Genomic DNA, 13,861 nt, shown 5'->3' with positions numbered 1-13,861 from the left:
ACAGGTTTTGTGTGTGTGTGTGTGTGTGTGTGTGTGTGTGTGTGTACAACAGAAGTCCTGTCTTGGTGGCAGGTGCCTTTGCCCACTGAGTCATCACTCAGTCTTGGCAGTAGTTTTTCTTTCTTTTTTTCTTTTCTTTTCTTTTGATTATTTTATTTTTGATGTCAGTTTTTTTTTTTTTTTTTTTAATGTAGCCCTGGCTGCCCTGGAACTCACAACATAGACTAGGCTGACCTTTAACTCAAAGAGATCCTCCTGCCTCTGTCTCCTGAGTGCTGGGACATTGTGAGGCACAATGTCCACCTTCGCAGTTGTATCAAAGTGTGACAACAAAAAATGAGTATGCGTGTCCATTGTCCGATCTGAATTGTGCTTGATCTGAATGGTGACGTGTCGGCTGAGTCTAGGGGTGCTTACCTCCCCCGCGGTCTGTAGGTTATAGCAGATGCTGTCCTTGTGGGCTGCTGCAGTTCCATACAGAAGTGCCTTTATGAGCCAGCAAATTCCCAGGAGCAGGTCAGAGAAGCTCAGATACAAGAGTGGCTTTATCTGTCAAAAGCCACAAAATCTTAATTTAGTTCAGTGATGTACCTAGGAGAACAAATTATCTTTACATTTTATGCTTTGATTATGAACTGGGTGTCACTCTGCTGGGGCTTCTGCCATTGCTTGACTATGGAGAATGTAAAAATAAGACTCCAGATAGGAAGGCATCTGTGTCCTGGATTAAGAGGGCTCTCACCCACAGGACACTCCTTCCTCAGTCACCGGGCTGAAGATAGAGCAGATGAAAGCTTTATGGTCGAGCTGTGACATAAGTGCTATAGGTCAATGATGTCATCAGCTGTATGTTTACAGTTGGAGCTGAGGGGGATGCCGATATGATGTGTGTATGTCATATTGGCATCGGCACATACATATATGCCATATTGGCATATATATACCATATTGGCATATAGTGTGTGTGTGTGTGCTGCCTTTGCCTTCTGACTACACTGATAAAGTCTTTATTTTTTCTTGTTTTTTATGTATCTGTGTGAGTATGGCATGTTTGCATGTGTGCTCATATTGGAGGAAGTGTGTTCCTGGGCATGGTGTGTGGATGCCTGAGGAGGACTCCTGCTCTTCCAGTCTACACCTCACTTGTCAAGACAGGGTCCCTCACTGTCCACATTAGGCTGATGGCCAGCAACGCCCACATTGCTCTTGTTTCCAGAAACCACAGTACTGGTTGGTCAAGCCCCACCTTCTACCTGAGCACCAGGATCTGAACTCAGGGCCTCCGGCCTACACAGCATGCCGTCTTGCTCACTGAACCATCCCTAAGCCCTCAGCTGCTTTAGTGTCTCTGTGTCTTCCAGGTTCCAACAGTCTTTAATCACTCTATTTTATTACATGTTAGTTAGCTATTTTATTACTTGTTAGCTATTTTTTGAGATAGGGTCTCACTCTATAGCCCTGGTTGGCCTGAAACTTGCTATGTAGACCATGCTGGCCTCCACCTGCCTTTGCCTCCTGAGTTCTGGGATTAAATATGTGTACCAGCTGGCATCTTTTCTGATTATTCTATATAACAAATATAAAATGTTTATGGAGACACACCAGAGATAATCTAAGAAATAGGTAGTGGTCATGAATGTAAGATATTGTAAAGTGGCAATTCTCTCTAAATGGACTATAAATTAGATGCACTTTATTCTCTACAGATTTCCCTGGTGGAATTTAACAAGCTAACTTGAAATCTGAAATGTATTAACCAGGTATGTAGGTAGGTGTGGCAGGGTAAACTGGCGTTCCCAGTACTCAGCAGACAGAGGCAGGAGAATCAAGAATTAGAAGCTACCCAGAATACAGCAAGACTACCTGGGATTCATAAAAAGACTGACAAAGAAATATTAGAGTTTAAAGCACTGACAAAAATATGCCTAGACTATAATAAATACTACATTTGTTTAACTCAGAGAGAATTGGTGTTCTGAAAAGCCTTGCTCTGCTTCCTGCTACATAACTTGGGCCTCAGTTTCCTCATATGTGTAATGGGCTAAATCAGAAACTCTCCACTTACAGATTGAACCACATTGTGGCTAATTCTGTGCCATTTTTTCTGACTACAGCAATAATTGTTCCCAGTCTTTTAAGGTCTTTATTGAGCTAGCAAGTTGTTGCCAGTACTTTTTTTATGTGTGTGTATGTGTGTGTGTGTGCATGTGTGTGTTATTTTGAGGTAGAGTCTCAACATGCCCAACAGGAAGATTTTAACTTTAACATTTTGGTGTGATTATTTTTATCAAGGATTTATTTTCTGGAACTGTAATTGCTTAGGAGGACAGGACAACAAACAAGTGTATTTCAAGGATCCAAGTCTTCAAAGGACTCTTGAATCACTCCAATGATTCTCCCAAGGTCAAGATCAGAAAGCTCACCTAAGCCAGGCATGGTGGTGCACACCTTTAGTCCCAGCATTCTGGATGAGAGGCAGGAGGATCTTAGTGAGTTTGAAGCCAGCCTGTTCTACAGACTGAATTCCAGGATAGCCAGGACTATATAAGACCAGTGGCTCTGAACCTTTCTAATGCTGATACTCTTTAATACAGTTCCTCATGTTGTGGTGACCCCAGCCATAAAATGATTTCATTGCTACTTCATAACTGTGAGTTTGCTAGTGTTTGAATAGTAATGTAAATGTCTGGTTTACAGATGGTCTCTGATGACCCTGTGAAAGGGTCATGGATCCTCAGAGGCATCACACCCATAGTTTGAGAATTGATAATGTACAGATACCTTGTCTTTTTTTGTTTGTTTGTTTTTCGAGACAGGGTTTCTCTGTGTAGCCCTGTTGTCCTGGAACTCACTTTGTAGACCAGGCTGGCCTCGAACTCAGAAATCTGCCTGCCTCTGCCTCCTGAGTGCTGGGATTAAAGGTGTGCACCACCACACCTGGCTGAGATACCTTGTCTTAAACCAAACCAAACCAAACAAACGAGAGAGAGAGAGAGACAGACAGACAGACAGACAGACAGACAGACTGTGGGAGCACAAACTGCTCACCTGGAGGAGGGCCTCAGCACACTTAGCCCTAGTTCTGGCCTCAGACTTCAGACAGCAGCTTCCTTACTCTTAACAATTCACAGTACTCAAGACCCACATTTATAGCTAATCTCAAGTAACTGGGGGGTAGCTGCAGTCCTGCCTGTGAACAGGGGAAAACAATCCCATCTATAATAATGAGGGCTTGATAAAACCAGCATAAAACTATTCCACTGTGCACAGGCAGGTGCTTTCCTGGCACTTACTTTGAAGGCTAAGTCACTAACAGGTCAAACTCAACAGAAAGTGACGGCTCACCTCTGCAGACTTCTGTGGGCTCTGGAACGCGATGTAGGTGAGAAGTGAACTGGAGCCTATAACACTGAGACACAGGCCACGACCATTACATCACAATGATGAGACTCCGACTTTTACTGTTTATTGACATAGTTGATATAAAATATACCACACACGTTTTTTACTTTAGAGTGCTTTGTACATTTGCATGTCATCTTGTTTTGGGCAGTGCCCATATTCTCACTACCATTCCAATTTCTCTCAGGATGTAGCCTCTGGATAGCCTGGAACCCGCTGTGCAGACCAGGCTGGCCTCAAACTCAGTAATCCTCCTGCCTCAGTCCCCAAGTGCTGGGATTAGATCTGAGCCACCATGTTGTCTTTCAGCGTTTACCACACACAGTACTGAGGCAAATGCCTGATGCAGGCTGCCTGAGCCAGTCCTCACTTCAGATGACTGCTTTCCCTCCCTCCCTCCCTCCCTCCCTCCAGTTCTTGTTCCTGGGTACAGGTGTGGTGAGCAGTCAGGAGAGGGAGGCTAAAATAAATAAATAAATAAATAAAAGTAAAAAAATTAAAAAAGGAGCGACAGCCAGGGCTACACAGAGAAACCCTGTCTCGAAAAACCAAAAAAAAAAAAAAAAAAAAAAAAAGAGGGAGGCTGCTGTCAGCCTCCATCACGCTCCACCTGAGTTTCTGAGCCGTACTCCCTCAGTGAACCCGAAGCTCTCAGATTCACAGACTGGCTAGCTCCCACCCCGTCTCTGCGTCCCAAAGCTGATTCAGGTTGGAAACAACACAACCAGCTTGCCATGTGTGTGCTGGGGATCTCAATCTGGGCTCTCATGGGCCAGAAACAAGCAGTTTATTCACCAAGACATCTCCCCAGGCCCCGAGTTGACTAGTCAGGAATGATCAACATGGGAAAGAACTTCTAACTAAAAAGTAGACTGCAGTCTTCAGGAGCAAGACTATGGGGAAAGCTGAACAGCTCTCCAGGCTGGTCACGAGAGCTCAACAGTCATATGAGACTTAAAAAAACATACCTCAGAGTAGCCACAGCAAACTGTATCCACTGTATTGCAGGAAAAAGCTAAAGGAGAGAGGGAGAGAGAGGGACAGGGAGAGAGAGAAAGAGAGAGTGAGTGTCAGTCTCTTACATTTAATGTTCAACCTAATTTTCCTTTTGGTGTTTATTAACCATTTCTTCAGCACAGACCTTCAAGTAGTGGAGCCTAAACAGGCCTGTGGAGGAAGGCAGGGCCTGTACTGCCCTCAACCCAAGTCCTTAAAAAACACTCAAACGGTAAGAGGGCAGTGAGCAGAGCAGACTGAATGAGAAAGCCAAGTTGAGGAAACTCCAGGAACAAGCATAAACAGAGAGGAAAGGCTAGCTAGCGTCTGAGGACTGACAGGTGAGAACACCAAGTAGGGCTGACTGACTGACAGAAAGTTAGCAAGACAGAAAAGAAGGGAAATGATGAGAGGGGAAAAGGTATTAGTAAGGAGAGAACCACTGTGAGTAAAACACGCAGCAGACAGGACGAAGGGAGCAGAAATGGGGTGGGGGTGGGGGGTCAGCTTTTGAACTTACAGGCTCCCATCTGCCTTCCAGGCGGCTGGTCTCCAGTGGGAAGGCCATAAAGACTTTAGTTCCTGCTACCCTCCAAGCCCAGGCCCTTCTCAGTCAGTCTCTGAACAGGTAGCTCCACCCCTACCTCAGCTGGGCTCCACCCCATCTAATCCTGCCCTGTACCTAAGGGCAGGAGACTGAAGGGCCAAGGACAAAGCCAAAAATAGAAGAAGCAGGTGACAGAAGAAACCAAATTGTACCAAAGAGCATACACTGGCTGGACCAAGGCCCCCAACATATATGGAGCAGAGGGCTGCCTTGTCCTGCATCAGTGGGAGAAGATACCTAATTCTGAAGACTTGAAGTTCAAGGCTGGGAGCATACCCGGGGGGGGGCACCCTCTCAGAGGCATAGGGGAAGCACTTTGGGGGGGGGCTGAAGGGGGGCAATTGTGATACAAATAAATAAATAAATAAATGAAGCAAGAGACGGGAACAATAAAAGGCAAAGAGCATTTTCACAATTAAAAAAATAAAACTTTCAAAAGAGAAATGGAACAGGGAAAAAAGGAAGAGAAAGAAATGGGGTAAAACAGAGGTCTGTTAAAAATTGTCCCTGTTTGGGGACACAGTGATTAAGGAAGATGGCACATTCAATTAAAAGTTTTAGTAGTAGTGAAAATTAATAAGAGGTCATTAAATGTTTGTTATATTCAACATTAACATGTTATTATATCACACAATATGTATATATGTATATGTATTATATGTACATATTGTATAAATCAACGTGTTATGGGAGACACAAAGACAAAGTGTAGACAGAGCCTTCCAGGAGCTTATATCACGTGGGCAGTGGTCTGAGTACCAAGAACACAGTCTGGATAGGGCAGCAGGGTATAGAACACAGTCTGGATAGGGTGGCAGGGTATAGAACACAGTCTGGATAGGGTGGCAGGGTATAGAAGAGCCTGTGGACAGCTGTGGAGAGAGCTGGCAGAGCCTGGGGAAAAGGAACTCAAAAGCTCTCATTGCTTTAACCATCCTTTCACATGTTTCTGCAACATCTCTCTTGTGTCTAAGTGCTGGGGACTGAGCCCAGAGCCTGGCAAATGTCCCACATGCATGCTGAGCACTAAGCTATGTCCCAACTCTTGACTATGTTAGCAATCACTTGCATGGTAGGAGTTCATATCAGAGAGAGAGTGCAGTCAGGAGTGGAAGGGCAGGTGCTGGTTAGTGGGACATTTTAGTAACGGTCTTTATGGTAATCTAAGTACTGGGAGGCATCTACATCACAGATCAGTAGCAAAGAGTCTTGGGAACATTTGGAGGTCCTTAATGATGTCTACCTCCTAAGGGTGTGGAGACTAATGACTGTCACCAAGTGATAAGAAAATGATAAGAAAATGCTCTTGGACCAAAGGCTTCTTTGTTCCTCAAGACAAAGTTAGATTGTTCAGAGAACAGTCTACTGACTGTCAGCCTCAGAGAACCTTTCCCTTTGGCACATTCCTAAAGTGTCTATGCTACTGCCCTGCATGTGAGGGTGTGTGTGTGTGTGTATACATGTGTCTGTGTACATATATTTGTGTCTGTGTGCACGTGTCTGTATACATGTGCAAGTATGCATGTGGTATCCATGTGTGTGTGCCTGTACATGTATATACATGTGTCTGTGTGCATGTGCCTGTCTGTGTGCCTCTGCCTGTGTGTGCATGTGCCTGTCTGTGTGTATATGCCTGTGTATGTGCCTGTATGTGCATGTACATGTCTGTGTGGCCATGTGTGTATGTGCATATGTACGCATGTGCTTGTGCATGGGCATATCTGTGTGTACATGTGACATGTGCCTGTATGTACATGTGGCATGTGCCTGAATGCACATATACATGTCTGTGTGTGCATGTGCCTGTACGTGCACATGTGTCTGTGTACATATGCCTGTGTACATGTGCATGTATTTGCAAGCTGCCATGCCGGCACTGGTAACAAAACCAGGATCCTCTGGAAGAGCAGCAGTAAGTGCTCACAGCCTCTGAACCATCTCTCCAGCTCCTACTTTGGCAGCTTCCTAATGGGCTAACATAGTCCCATGTATAGTCTCAGCTTTAATAGGTACATGACCCAAAAAACCCCAAAACACACGTCCCTCAAAAACCCTGAACATCATAATAGACAAATGTATGAATGACTTAGTTTTGTAAAAGGGCTGCCACCTGAGCTCAATCCCTGGAACTTGCAGGATGGAAGAGGAGAACCAATGTCTTCCGACTTTAACACACATGCTGTGGCACACGCACACTGCCACACAAAAGGAAATATAAATAAATGTAATCATGTTCAAATTAGAAATAACTCAATGTCTGTCAACTGGTAAATTGATAAAAACAATGTAGGGAATCATACAACCGGCAAAAAAGTGCTGTTATATTCTATGAGATAAATTTGACACACGTGAAGAAAGAACCAGGTGCACACTCAGGAGTCATTCAGGAGAAATGTCTAAAACTGGCAAATCTCTAGAGACAGGAAGTGCATACCCATGCCTGCCTGGAACTAGATGGCTACTTTAGGAAGGAGTTGGAGTGTGTAGCCCTGGCTGTCCTGGAACTCACTCGGTAGACCAGGCTGGCTTTGAACTCAAGAGATCTGTCTGCATCTGTCTCCCCAGTTCTGGGATTAAGTCCAGCACCAACACTGCCCCACTAGAGTGACTATTCATGGACACAAATGTTCTCTTTGGGTGTGACAAAGGTTCTAGAACTAGGTAGTAATGGTGGCTGCTAAACTTGAGTATACTAGAAAACACTGTGTACGGTGCGACATGGAAATATCTGGTTTCTTTGGAGACCAAGTTGTATCATGAGATGTTTCTCTGGAAGCTGCCTTGTGAAAGGGCCTGGGATGTGTTGCTGGAGCTGCCGCTTGAGAGGACATGTGATGTTTGCACAGAGCCTAACAGACAGTGAACAGAACTGGTGTTCATTGGGCTTCGCTGAGGACGCTCTGGCACTGGTTCGCCTTGCTTTCTTCACTGATCTTCACTTGTCTGACTTCACGGGGAGAGGTGCACACAGCCGAACTTCTCGTGATGTTGCTGAGGCTTCTTTCCACTTCCTCAGACTCACGCTGGTCAGTGGAGACGGACCCAGCTGCTGCTGCTGACTGGTTTGGTGTTTTGCTAGTGGACAGGACTGCTGACAATGAAGATTGGAATCACTTCAAAGAACTACTTCTAAACAGGCCGGCATCCCCTAGTCCTGTTAACCATCTTCCTCCCTACCTTTAAAGTAGGTCTTGAAAATTCTAAGCCTACAACTGTGCAAAGATGAATTGTATGGTGTATGGGTTATATAAAAAAATAAAGTGTGGAACAAAAGAAATGTCAAATTGCTGGAATTTGTGGTATAATGAGTCCTACAGATGTTTGTCTTTCCCCTGGTTGGGGGCAGGGAACCTCAAACAAACATTAAAAGCACAAAACATTGGAAGAGGGAATTAAAGATGAAGCTTACATGAAAACATCTAACTTCTCAAAAGAAATCCATTATTCCTGGGCTGAAAAATTACATTGTAAGAATTTTTATGGTGTCTTCAGGTTAACCCCACAAAATAATGGAAAATTTAAAATTTCATGAAAAAATAGAAATTTGACAGAAAACTGGTTAATAATGAAAACATTTTCTTAAATTAAAAAATATTTTTTATTGTTGGGGATTTTTTTTCTGTGATGTATATATGTATGTATGTAGCCCAAATTGGTCTCAAACCCACTATCTTCCTGCCTCAGCCCCAAGTACTGGGACTACTGGTGTGTACCTCTAGGCCATGTTTTTTGAGAAGTGGGTAGAACTTGCAACTAGAAATCAAGGGACTTAATTCATCTGAAGCAGGATTTTAGGATGAACTTCCCAGAGAGTGTATATTTGGACAACCACTAAGATGAAATGGGTGTATAAAAAAAAATCGTACCAGACTAATGTATTCTCTTGGAGTGAATAACTACATTGATTGTATCTAAAATTTGAACAGAGTAATTGGTAAGAAATTTCATGATATAAAAATAACAAATTTAAGCCAGGTGTGGTGACACACGTCTTTAATCCCAGCACTCGGGAGGCAGAGGCAGGTGGATTTCTGAGTTCGAGGCCAGCCTGGTCTACAGAGTGAGTTCCAGGACAGCCAGGGCTACACAGAGAAACCCTGTCTCGAAAAACCAAACCAAACCGAACCAAACCACCCAAAAAAACAAAAACAAAAACAAAAAACAAAAACAAAACAAAATTTGTGGCTGGAAAGACGGCTCAGCAGTTAAAAGCACTAACTGTGCTTCCATTCCAGAGGTCCTGAATTCCATTCCCAGCAACCACATCATGGCTCACAACCATTCTGGTATATCTGAAGAGAGCAACAGTGTACTCATATAAATAACATAAATACAAATTTAGCTGTGCATGGTTGTACATGCCTTTAATCCCACCTGGCACTCAGGAGGCAGAGGCAGGCAGATCTCTGTAAGTTCCAGGCCAGTTTCCAGTAGGAACCTGCATATACTGCTGCCAGTAGGGAAAACTTGGCATAGTCTGTGCCCTTGACGTGTGCATGGTCAGGTCAGGTTCCTAGCCTGGCTACAGCTCAGTGTTCTCGAGGAGATGTCAGCCTGGCTCCCAGCAAAACCCATATGGGCAGGATCTGCTTTATGGTTCCTGTAGACTTTATTGGATTATAAGAATCTTTTTTTTTTTTTTCGGTTTTTTCAAGACAGGGTTTCTCTGTATAGCCCAGGCTGTCCTGGAACTCACTTTGTAGACCAGGCTGGCCTCGAACTCAGAAATCCGCCTGCCTCTGCCTCCCAATTAAAGGCGTGCGCCGCCACGCCCGGCTCATTTTCTCTTTTATTAAGGTAAAGTCAACACTGTTTCTGCACTTTCTGAACACACACACACACACACACACACACACACACACACATCTATAGAAGTCTCTATTCTCATCTTGGGGTGCAGGAAGTCTAAACAATGTCTTCTCCCCTTGCCACAAGTTTCTAATGACAAAACAAAGATTGATTCTACCATAGTCTACCCTGGGGAACCTACCATGGGTTTATTAGGGTTACTTACAAGGCATACATGAAGACTAGGAGCCTTGGTGACCCTAGGTCTGCACCCAGTATGGATGAAAGCTGGCCTGTGGCCAGATGAAGCTTCCTTCCTGGTCTTTCCCAGCCTGGGGACTGGAGCTCCTCCCTAAGGCCACATACAGTTTGGGCAGAATTGCAAACAACTGGTTGGGAGGAGTGGCTGGATACTCAGGTGAGGGTCCTATGGTGCTCTCATCTGTCCTTCTTTTTTTTTTTTTTTTTGGTTTTTCGAGGCAGGGTGTCTCTGTTTCCTTGGCTGTCCTGGAACTCACTCTGTAGACCAGGCTGGCCTCGAACTCAGAAATCCGCCTGCCTCTGCCTCCCGAGTGCTGGGATTAAAGGCGTGCGCCACCACGCCAGGCTCATCTGTCCTTCTGGAAAGGAAGCTGAGATCATCTTTTGGCCTTGGGACACACCTGAATTCCTAAAGATGGCAGTTCGGCTTAAAGATAATTTTGTATAATATACACATTGAGTTCTTGTCTCAAATTTACCAAAGACTAGATCCTGCTATCTTTGATGACACATACCTATTGGATATATACAATAATTAATTATAGTGCTAAGTTATCTTATGTTTGTTAGTTTCTTTTTTCTTTTGGTTTTTTGAGACAGGGTTTCTCTGTGTAGCCCTGGCTGTCCTGGAACTCACTTTGTAGACCAGGCTGGCCTCGAACTCAGCAATCCAAATGCCTCTGCCTTCCAAGTGCTGGCTGGGCTTAAAGGCATGTGCCACCACGCTCAGCTAGTTTGTTTCTAGAAACTGAGTTTCTCTGTGTAGCCCTGGCTGTCCTGAAACGTACTCTGTAGACCAGACTAGCTAAATTCTTTATAATGTGTATTAGTTGGCTTTCTGTCCCTGTGATAAACATCATGACTAAAGATAATTTGAGATGGATGGGTTTAGTTCATCTCATACTTTACAGTGTATTATCTAGGGAAGCTAAGGCAGAAACTCAAGGCAAGAACTTGAACAGAAACCATTAAGGGGCAACTTCTTACCAGGTTACTGCCAGGCTCGTTGTCAGCTAGCCACCTTTTTTTATATGGCTCTGGCCTTCCTACCTCAGAATGGAACCGCCCACAGTGGACTGGGACCTCCTATATCAATTGGCAATCAAGAAAATACAGGCCAATCTAATGGACGTAATCTTCCTCCCGTGGAGCCAGGAGCAAGAATGGGGTCAAAGCATGTCCAAACCCCAGAAACCTCTTCCTGAGATCGGCAGGTATGGGGTCCCTCTCCCTTCCCCCAGACCTGCACGTCCCGGCACACACATCCCTGTATCCCCCATCTGCCCCACGGAAGGTGGTGTAGCCAGGTTAAACATCCTCTCCTCTTCTAAGGTCATATCCAGCAGCACCTGGAGTTCCTCTTATGCAAATACATTCTCAGAGCTACGTCAGTTCCATTGGCTGCAACTTTACAAGTAGTTCTGAGTTCACGATCCTAGCAATCACGGGTCCTTTAAGGCCAGGATTAGTGAGTAGTATTAACTCTTAGATCACACATCACCCTGTCATACAATGATATATTTATACCAATTACAGAATGGCCACGGGGGTTACAGATGCTGCGGAGTTTAGGGAAGCTCTCCTGAAGTTGAACAGATACACAGACACAGCTGTTCCGGCTCAGCGTTCAGTACAGGCCCAGGTGTCTGGCCATTTCAACTGCTGATCTGAAGCGGACAGAGCACCACAGGATAGAGAGGTTACACTTGGAGTCTCAGAACAGTCTTTCACTTCAGCCAGTTTCTTAGATAAGGCTCATGACAAGTGATTGGCCAAAATGGGGGAACTCTGTACAGTGCCACGTGAGGGGTTATACCCAATGCAACAGGTAAGTTCATGAGTACAGTCTCTGCTTTGATTTGATAGTCACAGGCAGGGAGCATTGTTTATTCACACAAAAGGAATGATTTATCACTTCATACATTCTGGTGTGGCGGCAGACAGCAGTTGTTGACTTGTGTGAACATGTCGTAGAGTCATTTTTCCTTGGAGCTTAGCCTCAGTGTGTGGCCAGAGTGTTGCACAGCCTGAGAGCAGCAGTTCTACACAGCAGAGTGAGCTGGAGCAGGCTCATATGGTTCTTACTTCTACCTCAATCTATTTGTCTACCAAAGCCTTACAAACTCTCTCCTACAGAAGGGTCTGTTTGTTTGTTTGTTTGAGACAGGGTCTCACTGTGTGGCCACACTCCACTCGCCTGAAACTTGCTTTATTGACCAGGCTGTTCTTAAACTCACACAGATCTGCCTGTATGTGCCTTCAGAGTTCTAGGATTAAAGGGGTACGCCACCAAGTCCAGACATCCTGCCAAAGCTTCTTGATTGCACTTTTCTTCAGTCACACACTTGAGAATGGAATGTTATACACACGGCCTACGTCTCAGCTTCCACCCAGGCCAACTGAGGCACGTCTTAAAGCAAGTACTGTTTGTTCTTGAGAGGCTTGTACATTTTGAGCACGTTTACCTCTCTCCTCCAGCTCTTCCCAGATCCCTGCCCCTCCCCTTCCCACCCGACTCCCTATGCCATTCCTAATTTCCAGACGTTAACTTCTCTCACCTCCTTTAAAGCTAACGTCTCTCACCTCCTTTAAATACTGCACTAGATACCCTACTGCCCTCAGCCTCAGTCTTCTCCCTTCTGATGCATTCTCTTCAGTCATTTTTATAGCGAGAGAGGGTCACACCATTCAACCCAGGTTGACCAGGCTGGCTTCCCACTCACAGGGCCCCACCTGCCTTCGCCTGAGTGCTGGAATCAAAGGCGCTGGCCATCATGTCCAGCTGTAATCTCTTTTTCGTAAAGGGACACGAGGCCCACTGGATTGGGGCCCCCCTGTAGGATTTCATTTAGGTTTAACTATTTCTGTAATTACTGTAATTCTCTCTCCAAATGCAATTACAGTGCATCGGAGGCACAGGACTTAGTCCACGTCGAGGATACTGCTTATTCCAAAGTCTTCAGGTTTCCTCAGGTCTCCGGCACTCTCCTTCCCAGGAAGGCTTGGGACTAAAGCCACACCCAGCCATTTCTTCATCTCTGTGGAATGTTGTCATACACAAATCTGGCAACACTCCAATGGAGGCCTCTGGTGGCTGTAAACCCCTTAGGTCAGTGAGAGACTTTATTTTGCCCCCGCTCCTGAGTTGGCCTTTACATAGGTTCACAGTGCTCAGCGTGCGGCACCACATCCTGATTCCTACTGCTTCATGAGTGCTCGCTACTTTTCAAAGTCATGCTCACAAAGTATCTCCCGGATACTGTGCTGACATGCGTGAGCAGGACGGACTCGTAATACAGGTTCTTCAAAGGCAGGATATACCTCTGCAGGGATTTGAAAAGGCACGGGACGGGGAGGAAAGATTTTAATACTTACTGGGTGGATAGCAGTCTGGACACCACACACACAAGTCAAAAAGAAGGACCTACATAGCCGTGTCACACTGCGGCAGAATGACCAGTGGTGCATCATACTTGCACAGTCTGTGTTAGATGTTAGATGTGTCAGTACGGCCAGTCAAATGCAGGGCACCTAGCTGTCTATTAGAGGGGTGGTCATAAGGCAGCAGCTGTAAAAAGCACAGCTAAAAAAGGAAGATCACAGTCCGGAGTGAACATGACCATGAGCCATGTGGAGAGAGGGGGAAGGGAGGAGAGAGGGGAGGAGAGTCCCAGTTAAGAGGGGCAGCCTGGGTCAAGACACTGACCAAGAGACTGCCATAGCTTAAATGGCTGGATTATTATAGGGAAAGGTGGCTGGAGGAAGGGCAGCCCAGCCCTTGGACTGGAGAAGTTTAGGGTAGGGAGC

General features: G+C 45.2%; 1 protein-coding gene across 2 annotated transcripts in view; it reads right to left on the bottom strand.

Annotated features, from left to right (window-relative positions):
- The window catches only part of Tmem116 (transmembrane protein 116), a 29,522-nt gene extending 24,511 nt beyond the window's left edge, over positions 1 to 5,011 (bottom strand). For both annotated transcript variants that reach the window (XM_029477983.1, XM_021162706.2), the window contains exons 1-4: positions 4,919 to 5,011; positions 4,371 to 4,417; positions 3,346 to 3,409; positions 418 to 549 (exon numbers count right to left, since the gene is read on the bottom strand). In XM_029477983.1, the coding sequence (XP_029333843.1) occupies positions 418 to 549; positions 3,346 to 3,409; positions 4,371 to 4,417; positions 4,919 to 4,966 (291 nt within the window). In that variant the 5' untranslated portion in view covers positions 4,967 to 5,011. The remainder of the gene's footprint in view (positions 1 to 417; positions 550 to 3,345; positions 3,410 to 4,370; positions 4,418 to 4,918) is intronic.
- Between the last annotated feature and the right edge of the window lie 8,850 nt (positions 5,012 to 13,861).

The sequence above is a fragment of the Mus caroli genome, chromosome 5 (assembly GCF_900094665.2).
Source record: "Mus caroli chromosome 5, CAROLI_EIJ_v1.1, whole genome shotgun sequence".
Lineage (NCBI taxonomy): Eukaryota > Metazoa > Chordata > Mammalia > Rodentia > Muridae > Mus > Mus caroli.
The sequence above is the reverse complement of the archived record's forward strand: the minus strand, read 5'-3'. Positions and strand labels throughout refer to the sequence as shown.